This window comes from Pteropus medius, unplaced genomic scaffold (assembly GCF_902729225.1).
Source record: "Pteropus medius unplaced genomic scaffold, Ma_sr-lr_union100, whole genome shotgun sequence".
NCBI lineage: Eukaryota > Metazoa > Chordata > Mammalia > Chiroptera > Pteropodidae > Pteropus > Pteropus medius.
The window spans coordinates 2792399-2808148 of NW_024349797.1; the positions used below are offsets into that span (position 1 = coordinate 2792399).

The 15750-nt window shown below is 53.8% G+C and overlaps 1 protein-coding gene across 8 annotated transcripts in view; it reads right to left on the reverse strand.

Annotated features, from left to right (window-relative positions):
* LTBP2 (latent transforming growth factor beta binding protein 2) overlaps positions 1-15750 on the reverse strand; it is a 95103-nt gene that overhangs the window by 20215 nt on the left and 59138 nt on the right. For 6 of the 8 annotated variants that reach the window (XM_039883796.1, XM_039883799.1, XM_039883798.1 and 3 more), the window contains 8 exons: positions 12677-12799; positions 9577-9741; positions 9109-9324; positions 7964-7983; positions 6857-6896; positions 5824-5937; positions 3554-3682; positions 2678-2806 (listed from right to left, as the gene is read on the reverse strand). In XM_039883796.1, coding sequence (XP_039739730.1) covers positions 2678-2806; positions 3554-3682; positions 5824-5937; positions 6857-6896; positions 7964-7983; positions 9109-9324; positions 9577-9741; positions 12677-12799 — 936 coding nt within the window. The remainder of the gene's footprint in view (positions 1-2677; positions 2807-3553; positions 3683-5823; positions 5938-6856; positions 6897-7963; positions 7984-9108; positions 9325-9576; positions 9742-12676; positions 12800-15750) is intronic. The other 2 variants (XM_039883794.1, XM_039883797.1) reach the window with 1 other exon arrangement.

A 15750-nucleotide genomic window follows, 5' to 3' on the forward strand; every position in this document is an offset into this window, starting at 1 on the left:
GGTCCTGACGTTAGAAGCTATAATACCCATGGAAGAGAAATGGAACTCAGAGGCAGAGCCATGTGTGGGAACTTGATAAAGGACCCCAAAACTGGCAGGGCCAGGATGACCGTCTGATAGATAAGGCTGGGGAAACCGATGTGCTCTGTGGAGAAAAATGAAATTGAAGAAACCCCACATCTTAACACACACACAAAGATGGACTCCAGATGGACTAAAACACGCTGCGAAAGGCGAAACTATTACTCTAATGAAAGAAAGTATAGGAGAATGTCTTTGCGCCATACGGGTGGGGAAAGAATTCTTAGATAAAGCCCCCAAAGCATAAAAATAAGGCCAAAAGGTGAATTTCAATACATCAGAATTGCGGATTTCTGTTAAAAGGACATGAGGGTAAGGTTAAGGGACAGAGGACAAAATGGGAGAATTGCAGCATCCAAACCCAGGCAAGTATCTGAAATGCGAAAGGGACTCCAAAAGAGCCATTAGAAAAACCGGCAGTCACCGCCAGAAAACTGGGCAAAAGCCAGAACAAGCAATATCCCGATAAAGAAGCCCAGTGGCTAACCTATGAAGAGATGCTCTTACTTATTTGTAAAGTATAACTGTTATTTTTCATATTGAATATTCGAATAATTTATATTAATTTATGTTATTTGATATTCTAGAAATTGTAAATTGACAGTAATAATTATTAATGAAATAATTCATAAATAAAGATAAAGTAAGTAATTAAAATAATGAGGTATTGTTTTACGAGACTGGCAAAATTTGTGGATGTTTTCCTGGATGAGTCCTCATTAAGCAGCAGCCAGGCCCCAAGTGAGAAGCGCTCACAGCTGACCTTGAGCTCCCACGCTCCTCCTCCAACCGTCTGTCTGGCAGAGACATTCCCGAGACCTAGGCTGCATGTGGTGGAACCCCTTGTCTATGTCAGTCCTGGTGACACCATTTCCTGCAGCAGCTACTGCTAGTCCTAGGCCAGCACCCTGGGCCGAGCCTACAGAGAGCAGTGCCTCTGGCCCACAGAGTCTGCCAAGGCTGCGAAGCCCAGAGAAACCCCTTGCCCACAGCCTCTCCCCTCGCTAACTCCAGCCCGTTCAGAGCACTGATGCCTGAGTCACCTCCCTGAAAGCCAGCTGACCACATCGCCTCTGCAGCTGCCACTGCCTGTGGGACAGTATCCAAGCACTTCAGCCTGGCACTCAAGACACTTCAGTGCTGGCCTTGGCCCCTGCCACTTCCTCCACATTCCCCACGCCCCAGTCTCACTGGATTTATCATTATTCCCAGAGCGTGCCAGGCCTGTTCACTACTCCGCTTTCTGCAGACATGGCTCCATTTCCCTGGAATACCCTCTGCTCCCTGCAGTCCTTTGCCCTGCGTGTATGAGAGTGTGTTGTTGGAAGCAAACTGTGCTTTGGGGCTGGAATGACTTTGATTCAGTTTCCAACTCTACCACAACTAGGTGCAAGGTCCCTGGGTGTTTCAATTCACCTCTCTTATCCTCGGTTTGCTAAACTATAGAATGGGGATAAGGATTTCTACTGCATGGGGTTGAGGTGCTGAGCTTTATATAATAAAATGCTTAGGACAGTGCTGGCATATAATAAGTGTTCATTAAATGGTAGCTACTATTATTCCGTCCCAGCTCAAACACCCTCTTCCATACAGAACCAGTTGCTTCCTCACCCCACAGGGCCACCATTCACACCTTACTCATTGCACTGTCCCCAGAGCTTACACAACACCTGGCACCTAGGTGCTGAGTGCTGAGTACTGAGTGAATGATGCATGCAAGTCTCTCACTCTTCGGTTAAGGTAGGTGGGTTTGTCTCCGCTATTCCCCTTCCCCCTACAATCAGGTGAAGGGAGCTGGTGGCTTTGGTCTCTGCAGAACATATCCTTAGGGGATTAAATCCTGAGGGGACCCTGACAATGGGAAGTTTCACAGCTCTCTCAGCCTCTCCGAGGGGCCTGTGGATGACTGCTGGGCTGCCCCTCCCAGAACCACAAGGTGAGTCCAAAAACAGCAGCTCCATTCTTCAGGTGAAGGAACCAACCGAGTTATACATCCCAAGGCCCTGCTTGGAAAGTGCTGTGTCATTTTCTCTGTGAATTCTTTTGTAAAAATGTATGTGTTGTAGTATAAATGCCGCATATAAAAGGTTTGTGTTGGTAGCATCTCTATCCAGTGGCCCCATGTAGAGCTTCCCAGGAAAGTTCAAAGCCTTACAGGCATCTCCAAGCTGCCAAGGACCCATGCTCCTCTCGCAAAGGCATGCTTGCTCCCCAGTCTGCCAGGAGTCCCAGATTGTGTCCTCACAGGTCGCTCTTCTTTCCCAAAATGAAAGCAGCTCCTTGTCACTCAGAATTTGGAAACCTGGCTTTTTGTCTTCCTCTTTGGTCATGTCCCTGGACCCTCACACTCAGCTTCAGCCACAGTTCTTTGGAGCCTTTGTGAATGTTGCTGCTTTTCAAATTCATATCTCCTCTCTGGTCTCAGTGCAGGTCAGCTTCCTCCCAGGTCCAGGTCAGAGCCATGGCCTTGGTTCTCACGGCCCCCTAACTTCCTGCACTCTGCAGCGTGGTGACCGGGTGCCGTGAATGCCTGGATCCTTTTCCACCCCAACACTATCTGTGGGGTCCCGAGCCCATCTTAGGGGCAAGGGCTTACCTTGGCATTCCTGCGCGGTCCCTGAGGAGGCCAGCGTGTAGCCAGGGTAGCAGAAGCAGGAGTAGGAGCCCATGCTGTTGACACAGCGCCCTCTTCCCGCACAGGGGTCCCTCAGACACTCATTGTCATCTGAGCAGAGGGAGGTGGGGAGGGTGGTCAGAGAGGCCTTTCTTTGGGCACCTGCCAGCAACCTGCTCGTGCTAAGGGCTGGACTGGGGATTGTGCTGTGTGACAAGGAGGGGATGAGGGAGCAGAAGGGGCCAGAGATGAAAAATCTCTAAGGCTGGGAGCCATGAAGTCAGCACATTTGGCCCACTCAGGCACCAAGGGCCTGAGGGCAGCTGTCCCACACTTCCTCCCTGCCACACGGCCCCCTCTGCCAGTGGCCCTGTGATCACTTCCTTTCTCCTTCAAGGCACAGTGGATGTTTCTCTTTTGTATAATAATATAGGGTGGGCGTAGGCGGGATCAGGCCCACACCTGATGATTTGTCTTGGCTCCAAACCTCTCCTCCAGGGATGGCCCTGGTGGAGACACTTATAATAAGGGCAGGCCTTGGTGTGCTCTGCAGGCAGCAAGATGGCCAGTTTGAGGGGCAGGCTGAGCTCAGAGCTGAGGGCTCCGGGCATTGGTCAGGGACACCTTGGGGTGGCTTTCCACTTTCCTGGAGTCCTGGAGACTCATCGAATGGTGCTCCCAGAGACTGGTCTCCTCAAGGTTAAGGTTAGCTTTGTCTGCAGGGAAGTGCTCTTCTTCAACCCGCAAACCACACAGCACTGCTTAGACCTTCTGCTGCCTGGACTCTTGACTCTGTTCCCCAGCCCTGCTCCCAGCCGCCCCAGACACTGAGCGAGTCCAGGATGCCCAAGCACGTACCTGTGCAGTAGGCTTCACTGGGGTGCAGCCGGTAGCCGGGGCTGCAGATGCATCTGTACCCATCTGGGAGGTTCACACAGGTTCCAGGGCCACAGATGTTGGTGGCTCCAGTGGCACATCTGTCAATATCTGAGGAGACAGAGCAAAATAGAGGTTATGGCAGGGCAGTGGATAGACAAAGGCAGAGGAACACAGTGGAAAGAGTGTGGGACGCTGGGCACAGGGGCCTCAAAGGACCCACAGAAACCTCATCCCACATCCACGTATATAGTGTGGCCTATGTAATACCTCCCAGGGCCCTGAGCCCCACCAGGATGGAGCTCGCAGTAGTGCATCCCTCTGACCGAGACCCTGTGGGTTCCAGCTACCCATGTCCCAAGTCCTAGCAAAGGGCCTGCCCTGCTGAGGCCTCCAGCCTGACCTTACCCTGAACAGGGGCACAGAGCCCTCACCCACAGTGCCCAGAGCTTCCCTCCCCTGGCAACTCCTGCCCAGTTTCCCCTAGACAGACAGACACATGTGGTGAGTAGGGTGCTTGGGGAGAACTGCCAGGGGAAGAGGGGAGAGGTGGTCTGGGGCCAACAGAGCAGGGCCTTGAATGCCAGGTTGAGATACGCCTGTATGCAAGGGGGTCACGCACGGTGGGGCATGATCAGCGCTCATGTCTCAGAAAGACCACTCATGCTGCCATGCCACCTTGCTCTGAAGATGGGCCGGGAGGCACAAGAGACCCTTAGAAACCCGCCGAAATAACTTAAACGAGGACCGCCTTGGGTGGTGGTAATGGAGTAAAAAGCGGGGAGACAAGACACTGAATTCAGAAACGCTTTGGAGACTCACCAGGACTGAAAACTGAGGCTACATGGTGGGGCAAGGACTCTAGCTTTTTTGAACTGTGTCCTTAATATTAGAGAACCACCCAGCACTTAGTACATGCTGAATGAGCAGATGACTGACTGAATGAATGACACTTTCTGCTTCTGTGCTGGCCCTGAGACCCTAGTCAGAAGCCCACACACCCAGGGTCCCCGCCACGCTGGCCCACAGCACGGAGGTAACCCTGGGGACCCAGGCAATGGGTTGGGACGGGCACCGCGGGGCTTGTGCACAGTGCGGCTTCACAGCATTGCTAAGTTGGACTGAATTGAACATGCACACCGGCCTGTCTCCGCCTGGCTCCAAGTTTGTGTCAGCCTAGGGGCTCATGGGGACCTCCAACCAGATTCTAAATGTCCTCCCGGAGAGGTGAGGCATGGGAGATGAGGGGTTAGGCAAAAGGTTGTGGGTGGTGGTTGGGGGGCATTCTGTCCCTCCACATAGCTGAGAGCTGCTGCTGAGCCTGTCCCCCTGTCCCTGCCTCCAGGTCCATTTTTTTTTTTTTTTTTTTTGGTCAGAGACCCAGATTCCTGAGCTGAGCCTTTAACCTAGCTCATCTTGCCTGCCGGGCAGGGAGGGGACGAGGGTGTTCCCTGCAGCAGTGCTCTGAGGCCAGAGGAGAGAAGCTCTGGGGGTGGGGGCAGTGGGTTGCCCTGGTTCAGGCCCTGGGAACCCCACCCCCGACCCCCACTCTCTGACTGCTCCAGCAGGCTGCAGCCTCTCTCTTTGCCAGAGGAAATACCCTCTCTCCCAAGGTGGCCTCAGTCTGGGAGGTTAAGAGATCAGCAAGCCCCCGGCGAGAACACAAGTGAGCAGGCACATGCACAGGGAGCACCGGTGGCGACATCAAGTCCCCAGACAATGAGCCTCTGAGGAGCTCACATTCCAGAGCAAGGTGGGTTTGCCAGGGATCTCCCCCACACCGCACCCCCTCACCCTTGTTGTGGGAGGGGGTAGGGGAATGCAAGTGGTGTTAGTGGGGTGGGAACGCAGGCTTCCAGGCAGTTAAACAAACTTGAGAACTAGAACCAGTTTCCTTCCCGAAAGTCAGGAGGCTGCCCACTGCCAGGGCACTCGGTAGGCTCAGGCTCAATAGCCTGGAGGAGCCAGGCTCCTGGAAGCTCCACATGTTCCCTTCCCTCAACAGGGTACCCCAGATTCTCCTGGAAGGCCTCTGAGTAAGACCTTCCCTCACATGCCCTTTCTCTTTCCCCTTCCTGGTTAGACAGGTGCTCCAGACCGGGCTCTTGGGTTCGCTAGGGTTCCCTATGTTCTCCATGACGTGAGGCTGGGGCTCTGAGCCTGGCCTGAGTTTGCTGGAGACGATTCATCTGGTTGAGAGGTCCTGGAGTTGGCTCTGGCCAGTCACACCTCACAGGGCTGGCTGCAGGTACCTGGGGGACCCGGGGTCACCAGCACATCTATGGGGGTAGTCACTTGCACTTCTTCCCAGGTCTTTGGAGTCCCCTGTTCAGGCAGTGGAGGTGTTGGTCTTCCTGTGGCATCTCCTGCAGAGAGAGGGGGAGGCCGAGTGGGTGGCCTGTGGCCCCTTGGCTGCCTGACTTCCTGCTCTGGACAGCATTCCTTCCAGAGATGCTGGCAGTGGCCTCACCCTTCTCCCTGCTGTTCTGACTCAAGAGCCAGGGGTGGAGCCTAGGGCTGGTGGCTCCTAGCCTCCTAAACTAGTCCTGGCCCCAAAAAGAGTCAGAATCTGAGAGCTCTAACGGGTCTTACAGCTCATCCAGTCTCATGCTCCATTTTATAGGCGAGGAGACTGAAGCTCGCAGAAATGGCCACTTGTCCAAGGCCACCTAGCTTGCTGGACACGGAGTCAGAGCCGGATCTCCTAGTTCCCGGTTTAGCATTCTTCCCCTTCTATTTGCAAAGCGCTTCACAGTTTATAGAGCTCTGCCAAGAACATCAACGTCTCACCGCCTCAGAGGCAGTAGGCCAGGCCTTAGTGTCCATTTCATAGAAGAAGAAGAGGAAGCTCAGCTTTCTGACTTCGGAACACTGCCCTGTCCCCAACCCCAGCAGCTGGCAAGCAGGACTCTGCAGAGCCCTCGCCGTTCCCAAGGGAAGACAGGCCACTGGGCAAAGGGCTCTGGGGACCTAACCAGTCCTTACTTCAGCCAATGCTTCCTTTTTGGTCTCCTTTATACACTGAGCAGCACCACGAAATGCAGAATGAATGCTGTGGTAGAGAAATATTTGCAAAGCATCACTGTGTCTTTCACTGGCCTAACGAGCCCCTTAGGTGTATAGGGCTCCTGGAAAAGCCCTATACACGTGTCATGTCATCATCCACAACCTCATCTGATTTGAGCCCCATGTATCAACTCAGATGTAGTAACTCAACCACTAGATGCAGCTCTCTCCTTCCCTCCATTTTCTGTTTCCTGGGAGCTGCGAGTAGGAGGAACTTACCTGGGACCCAGGTAGGTTCTTGAGTGACAATAGCTGTGACCTGCACGGAAATGGGAGAATGTCACTCTTGGTTGCTCTGTCACCCCCTTGACTCTCTCCCTGCCACCACGCTCGCCCCTGCCCCCAGGCTTCCCATCCAGCTCACTCACTTTTTCATTCATTCCTGGTATTGATGAGTTCTTACTACATGCTGGGCATTTTGCTAGGCACTTTATGCTCATTGTCTTAATCTTCTCAACTATCCTATGATAGTAGGTTGCAACGACTAAATGAGCGGATGTACGTAATGTGCCGGCTCGGTGTCATATCAGCAAGCATCGTATCAATGCTGTGATCTCAGATACAGCAACAGAAGCTCCGGAGGTTAACTAGCCTACCTAGGGTCACAGGGCCAGTGTGGTAGAGCTGGGACCCCAGGCCACACGTGGTATCCCTCACCACAGACCACGGACAGAGGTAGGTGAGCCATGGGGAACCTGGAGGAGAAGATGGGCAGAAGGTGACAGAGGACCAGGAGCATGGCTCGGGGCTGTGGAGACATGGAAGTGGAACTTCGGTCTGCGGGGACATCATGTGGCTCTCCAGGGAGAGAAGAAGCTCATTGGAGAAACAGTGTTTGGGGACAGTCAGGTATACAGGTTGGAGGGGCAGGAGACAGGGAAGGGATGAGCAGACTGGTGAGGGAAAACAGATACGCTCTTCTGGAATGTTTTTCTAGGTCACTCAGTGTTTCACAAGGGACTCCTGGGCACAGGGAAGGGGTGGGATCCACCTTTCTCAGTGAAATGGTTTGAGGCTATGCCTCAATTTCCCCATGAGCCACTCTCAGAGGAGACCTTGAGATTTAAGCAAATCAAGCTCAGAAAGTGCCAAATCTGGAATTAATCCAGAACTAGTTCTAGATCTCATCTGCAGTGCTTGAGTGACACCCAGCACTAATAAGACAGTGAAGCCCTCCCACTTCAGCATCTCTCCAAGTAAAATCCTACATATACTCCACCCTTCTCCTGTCCCTCCCTCACGGGACATTGCCTCATGGCCTCAAGGGCTACCAGGTCCCACTTTCTGCCACGCTTGCCCAACTCCCTGGTGGGAGGACTCACTCACCTGGCCAGCTTGAGAGTCACCTGGGAAGGGAAGGTGAGAGCATGAGCTCAGGAAGGACAGACTGGCTGCCTTCTCCCTTCCACCCACAGCCAGGGTTGGTTCAGTCTGTGACCCCCTAACCTTATCCCCAGCAGGTCAGCAGTGCAGACAGCTCAAACTCTTCTTGCCTGCCTCTGTCCCTCCCTCTCCACTGGGGCTGGCCACCATAGATTTCAAAATCCCAGGTCTGGAGGGCCTTCGAGCTGACTCACTTGGTGAGAGGAAATCTCCTGCTTTCCTTTAAGGTCTCCAGTGACAGGCCAGTCTCCCATGGGTCCTCTCTGTAACCCTCCCCCTTGCACTGCCACCTCCTCCCTCCCAAGCCTCCAGCTATACCAGGTCCCTCTGCTTCTCACCCTGGGTTATGGGCCAGGGGAATAGTTCTAGAAAAGAGAGGAGTTGCTCCTGATTTCCCCAGTGCTCAGTTCCCATGACAACTAGGGTTGTCCTGACATCTCTGTCTGTTCCAGATATCTGGAGGAATTTTGGCCATCACATGGTTCTCCTGGTCCTAATATGTCATTGGCTTCCTGTACTCTGTGCTACCAGCAACTTGGACAAGCCTTCTGCAAGGTTATCCAGGGCACCTGCCAGGGCGCCTCAAGCCCAATCTCTTCCCAGCCCCAGGCTTCTTGGGCCTAAGGCAGTTGAGCCGGAGTTAGTGATCCCCTTAGTGACTCCAAGGCCAGTGGAGGGGATCTAAAACACCCAGACTCCCCAGTATCCACCTGCCAGCTCTTCAGGCCTTGCAGCGAGCACCAGCCTCAGAAGCTGCATGGCCAGGGGCAGAGGACGGAAAGGCCTGATCAGCGGAGGTAGGGCTGCTGCTGACCTCTCCCACCCCCACCAGCAGCTCTGTGGGATGTGGGCACCTCTTGATCACATGTGGGAGAAAGGAAGGGAGTGAGGCCTTTCAGTCACGACAGGCCAGGAGAGCAGCTTCCCAGGGCTGGGTGCTGCTACTCTAAACTCCCTGTCCTAAAGCCCCAGAGATGAGATGCCATGCATCCAGGATAAACATGCACCCAGGATAAACATGGCTCTTTGAGGGGCTGTAACCCAAGGGGGAAGGGGAATCCCTCAGGCATCTCCCCCAGCCCAGATACCCTTGTCAGGGATGGTCCCGGCCTCCAGCCAGGTGCCGGTGGCCGCCCGGAGTGGTTGCCTCTCCGCTGGCCTGGGCAGGGTCCAATTGCTCTTCTGTTCTTGCTCCCTCAAGGGCCTGGCCAGTTCCTCCTCCTCGGCTTTCCTCACGGTCAGGCGGATGTCTGAGCTTGAGTAGGTGTAGCCATGGCCGGCAGGGCAGATCTCCCTGAAGGCCTCTGCAAGGTCAGTGGTCAAAGGACGTGCTGAAAGATGCCGTTCCTGCAGGGACCCAGCCCCCTCCCTCCCCTCCCTTGGGGGGACAAGGTTACTGTGGCAGCAAGGAGGGAGGGACCCCAGGTTGGTTAAGGAGTTGAGCAGGAAGGAAGACTAGGGTCTTCTGGCTTGAGGTTAGGTCCAGGAGGGGAAAATGGCCACTGGCTTGGAGGAAGCCCTTTGGTGGCCAGAGCTGAGAGGGTACAGAGCATTACCTGTGCCAGGCAGGGGGCATTTCTCACACTTGCTGCCCCATGCTTTGCCCACTCGGCTACAGCAGCATATCTGCTTGGTGATCCTCTGGGCCAAAGGCAGGGCACAGGTGCCAGGCCCCAGTGACCGGTAGCACAGCCCTTGCTGCATGGAAACAGCCTTGTCCGCTGCAAACAGACACAGCAGATGGGGATGGGCAGGTAGCCAGTGGGAGGGGAAAGCACAGGCAGGAGGGCAGAAGATAGAGGAGTGGCCGGTTGCATGTACTCAGATTGGCCTGGCCCAAGTCTCATTCCTGAAGTTTGGGGCCCTGAAAATACTCACAAAAACGTTAGGACAGATAGCTGCAGTAGAAGGCTTTAGCACGTCCTCCTACTACCTATTTGAGGGGACCGTTGCCTCTCACCCACGTGAGAGCAGGAAATGGGGATGTATCTGCTTGCCTCCAGGTGCTGCGTTTATGAGTGTTTACCAAAGCCCAACATGGGCTTGGGGTCAAGTGGGGAGCAGTGTGCTCTGAGGGCCACAGTCTTCTTCAGGAAATGAGACAAGGTGAGAACCAAAGGCCTGATAGGAAGCTTTGAGGACAGGGACACTTTCTTGGTCATCTTCGTTACCCAGATATACTACACAGCGTCTGGTGCGGGCAGATGCTCAGTAAATGCTGGTTGGATGGATGGATGGATGGATGGCTGGGTCTACCACTCAAACTTCGGTGGACCACAGTGAGTGCCACCACCACTGTTCCCTTGCTTATAAATATTACAGTCTATTCTCTTGTAAATTATCTCAACAGAAGATGAAGAGGCCATGCCTCGTTGGAAGAGACTGAAATCCTAAGAGGGCCAGACGAAGGGACGAGGGGTGGAGTGAAGGGGGCAACACTTATAGCTGAGGAATTGATGACTCTAGGGAGTCCTGGTCAGGATTTAGCAGCCCAAGTTCAAATCCCTGCTCCACCATGAGCTATAAACCTCCCTGGACTTTACCTTCTTTATGTGTGAAATAAGGGTGATAATGATGATTCCATGGGTGGCGGATGCCTGTATTTCTGCCTGCCCAGCATCTATGCCCCCATATTCTGGTAACGGCACCCTGATTTTTCTATAGGATCCACCCCTTACCCCAGTCTTGGTCCATGTGATTAGAATGGAGGCTGACCCCACTTCCTGGCTGAAGGAGTGTGGCCCTTATCCCTGGTTATAGTAATTGGGTCAGGGATGAGCCCTTGTCAAATAAGTCCAATGATAATAATCAGTGGGACTTTTCCTGGATTATTAGATAAGAGGTGCTTTTAATTTTCCTATTTTTTAAATTGAGTTTGCAAGGTTGGGAGATATAGGCCTGGAGCATTTGGTGGCCACCTTAGAAGAAACTCTGAAATTGACACAGAGGAAACAGAGCAAGAGACATCCTAAAGATGCTAGGGGAGCTTGGATCCTGCCAAGCCTGAGGCACACCTACCCCTGGACTTCCTAACTGTATGACCAATGAATTATATATGCTTATGGTGGTTCGAGTTGGGGTTCTGTCACTTGCAACCCAAAGACTCTTGACTAATAAACCTTCTTCACAGTGATATATGAAAATGTGCCTTGGGAGAGGTTACGTGCTATACACAGGGCAGTTATTGGTCAGTCCATGAGCCTGGGTGTCCAGGTGCAATTTCCGCCTCCAGCTGCCGCAGGGTAGGGGTGACTCAGCTGGGCATATCAGGAGGCTGCCAGCTGGGCGGGGTCCTTGTAGACTGCTCTACTAGCCCCGGTCAGGTGACAGGAGGAGGGCAAAGCTCAGAAATGAAGGGAGAGGAACTTCGTGTCTGCCCTCTCACCTCCAGGGAGATGAAGCGTCAGAAGAGGCTGGAGTGAGTAACATTAGGAAGGGAGAGAAAATAAAGACCACCCAAGGGCCATCTTTGCTTCCCTGTATTCTGGGTCTCTTTCTGGCACTAAGAAAGATGTCACCTCAGACATTAAACACACCTGCCTGATAAAGGAATCTTAAGTGGGGGGAGGATGATGGGGAGAAGAAAGGGCTGTATGCTCCTCAAGGCCTTGATTACATGTCTCTGTCACCACGAGGTCTTCCCGAGAGTAGGCTGACAAGTTCTCCTTACTCTGGGTCCCCTCATTCTCTGGGTGTCCCCTCTCAAGTCTCTTACTGTCTCCTCTCCCTGGAGACACTCACTGGGCGGAGTCCTCCCTTCACAAGGGGTGCTCCCTGTGGGTGGTGCTGGAGTCGAGTTCATCCCACGGTCTCCTCAGACAGTTTGCATACTGAGGGCTTCGCCAGCCAGCTATAGGGAGCAGAGCCAGGGCTTGGGGTGGGGTGGCCCACCCAACCCAGGCTGTCATTTTGCTGAGGCCAGTCAGGACTGGTTTTATTCAGCTCTGGTCAGGCCTCCCTGTCCTAGGAAAGCCCCGTCTGGGCCCTGGCGTCAGCTCTGACATGGGGCGGGGGCCTGGGGGCTGCCAGCCTGGGCCTCTGCCAGCTGGAAACCACAGAGGTCACTGGAAACAGCTGTCCGGGCATGCATGCACGCACACGCGGACACGAGGCTGGTATGACTCATGACACATATGTGTTCATGGACGCAGAGACACATTCAAAACTACAAGGGACCCCAGGATTATGGAAAGGCCTTGGGGCCGGGCAGCAGTGCCATTCATGCTCAAGACAGGTCCCCTCAGAAAGGTCTGCAGCTAAGTGACCGGGCTCCTAAGCTCAGGCACTGGAAGAGGCAGCCACTGCTCAGCTGGACATTAGAGCTGAGGCACCACACATCCCCCCAAAGTAAATGAAGCAACAGGTGGAACAGAAATGATTAGAGAGAGGGGAAAAAAAAAGAAATAGTAGAAAACCTCAAATTGCAAAGCCCCCAAAGAAATGGCTAAAGCCAGAAGTGAAGTAGTAACTGCCTCCATCCCAGTAGCAGGGAACAGATCTGTTTTGTGCATTGGGCCCAGTTCCAGGTTGAGTCATGGACACTGGGCCCTGGGACAGGGCCTGGGGGAAGTTTCTGTTCTGGGCCTGGCCCGTGGACCCTGAGGGTCCCATCTTGCCTCCCAGGGTCCGCCACCCCCGGTCCCCGCCAGCACTCACACACACAGCGGCTCCTTGACGGGTCCAGCATGAGGCCAGGCCTGCAGGTGCACAGGTAGCTGCCCCGAGTGTTCACGCACTCCGAGTCCTTGCACAGGCCCAGGGTCAAGCACTCGTTGACATCTGCAGGGTTGGAGAAGATGGCCATGTGCCCGCCCCACCGAGGCCTGATGGAGGGGAAGGGCTGGGGCAGAGATCTTCGAATAATTTCTCCCAGTTCAAGGACAACAATAAGGGAGCTGCCATTTATTCTATGTGACCCCTCTCTCTGCGCCTCAGTTTCCTCATCTGTAAAATGGGGATAATAATAGTAACTACCAGTTAGTCTTGGATAGGTGGATAAAATGAGGTAAAAATTTCAAATCACTTCGTCTTATAACTGGTAATAACGATCGTAATATTAAGAGCTAATGTTTATTGAGTGCCTATGACGTGTCAGGTACCATGCCAGGCACTTTACATATGACACCTCATTTAATTCTCACAAACGATTTTATTAAGTAGGTCCACAAGTCCTCATTTTATAGGTAGGGAAACTGAGGCCTCAAGAGTGACATGCCCAAAGTCACTCAGCTAGTAAGTGACATGCTGGGATACGAACAGGGGAAGCAGATAAGGGGACAATTGGGGTTGGAAGTTGGAGAAGGGGCCACCCAGTCCCTCCTAGTCAGCTTTCCTGAGAGACTTCAGAGCATCTCTGTAGGACCCAAGGTCTGGGGAACAGTGAGCTGCAGAATGGAGGGACCTCAACAAGGAAGAGGAAGCAGGCACTGGGGTGCAGAGAGTCAGGAGGGCACGTCGCCAGGTCCTTCAAGCACCCCCTGCTTCAGGCAAGCCACGCACATCCCCCAAGACCAGTGGATGTTCATGCCGTTCTCCAAGTAAGGGAGCTACATTAGCTCCTTTGTGATTTCAAAAATGTTCCACGCCAGGAACTTCTTCCTGCCAAGAGGAGATCCCAGCTCTCACACTCTAAGCACCAAAAAGTCAGGGCCCCTCTTGGTGATGATGTCTTCATTGACGATTGTGGTGGCAGTGATGATGGTGAGCATAAAAGAGTTGTGAGGGGCATCCACCTCCAGGGCCAGGTGATAACGCATGGGAGCCTGGTAGCATCAGAGCCACCTGCTCAGCCACAGGCTTTGGAGAAGATGGCTCTCCAAAGCACAGGAATGAAGGGGCTGAAAGGTGACCAACTCCTCCTTGGCAGGACGCCCTACTGGGAGGGAGAGCTAGGAAGGGAAACTGATCCATTTGCCTCCGGATTGCGGCCAGAGTAATATGTCTAAACACACATCTAACTTGCCTCCTCTCTGCTTGAGAAGCCTCCAGACTCCCTATCACCTCCCAGAGGGAGCCCCTGCACCATTTTATGGTATCCGAGGCCCTCCACCGTATTTCTCCAATGCCTGTGGATAACTGGATGGCTTGGATGAGACCCCAAGATGCCTGTGTTCTCTCCCGTGCGTGTACAGGCTATACTCCAGCCAGCTCAAACTACTCCTTTGCTTATGCTGTTCCCTGTGCCTGGAATGCCCACATCCCCTTTAGCTGGCTAACTCTATACATCATTTAAGTCTAGGTCAGGTATCACCTGAAGCCTGATCCAGTCTGGGAAGGACCCCTGTCATGTATCCCATAGCACCCAGTACATCGAGAGCACTTCTCTCATTGAGTGTAATTGTTTGGGTGTCTGTCTTCATCTGGGGCAGCAGCTGTGTCTGAGCCATCCCTGTGTACTAACACCTAGCACGATGTATGCAGCTCACAGCAACACCCCAAAATTATCCCATGGAAGCAGAAGAGAAGGATGGAGAGAGAGGAGGGATGGGGCATGCAGGTACAGAGTTGAGTGGGTCCCTTTACAGGCATGGAGGCCACAGTCACAGATGTAGGAAGGGGGAGGTTCCCTCGGCATCTCCTGTCCTGGGGGCTCAGTGGAGGGTGAGCAGAGAGCTCATCTGAGAGTTTGAGAATAAGTTTAACCTTCTGGGCTGGGAAACACATCAGGGGGAGAGGCTGCTGGGGATAGTTTAGATATGAACACCCTCCAAGGGCAAAACTACAGACATCTCTCCGCATCCACTGTCCACTAGGCCCTCAGCCCACTGCTCTTGATGGAGGCTGACCCGGGCTCGGTGGGGAGAGAGGCCTACCCTTTTTCCTGGTCCACCTTTACTTATCCATGGGCCAGAAATCCCCTCCAGGGCCTGGCACCCCACAGCCACACCAGAGCTCCTCAGACTCCTCTCTCCTGAAGAAGCCTCCAGGGAGAAGGTACCTAGGAGGCCATCTGGGTCAATCCCTTATCTCTAACTCAGCTTCACCCAAAGTAAGCCACACAGACAGTGATCTGTCCAGCTCTCTAAGCTCTCCAGAGGGAAAGCTGCCTCAGGTCCCCACTGACCTGTCAGCCCCAGGAGCTGCCCACAGGCTGGAAGGCCCTGATCTCCAGTCCACGGCCAACAGTGGCTCTCCTCTCAGTGCCTGAGCTGCTTGGTGGCGGCCGCTGCCCCCTCAGTGAAGGCTTCAGTCATCCTGGTCCCCAACACTCTCTCTAGAATTCCTTGTAGTGACAAAGCCATAGCTGAGCTCTACTTCCCAGCCCTCTGTACCGAGGTGCCTCTGGGCCTTGTCCCTTTAAGGGCTCTCTAATGCAGAGCACCCTGGACCTCAGCTGGCCTAACAGAGCCAGTCAGCCAGGCCAGCCAGGCCAGGGTCTGTGCTATATATAGTCCCTCTCTCCTCCACCTGTGCCTTCCCCCTTCCCCCTCCTGGTTGTGGGTTGAGGTAAGGGGAGGCCTGAGCAGCTGAAGGTACTTTGTTGGGGACAGACAGTCCACAGAGGTCTCCACTAATTCAGGCTGACTTGATCTCTGACCCTGGAGTCAAAAGTCCTCCCATTCCAGGGAGATCAGCCCAAGAGGTGAGTGGATGTGTGGGGTCTGGGTGACATCATCAGACACAATACCACACAGCCCTAGAGAGGTGCTTGGCCCAGGCCCGGGATAGGGTGGGTGGAGATGGGGCCAAGGGGTTGGGCTCAGCTCCCAGGTCCTTTCTCAGCTCCCTCT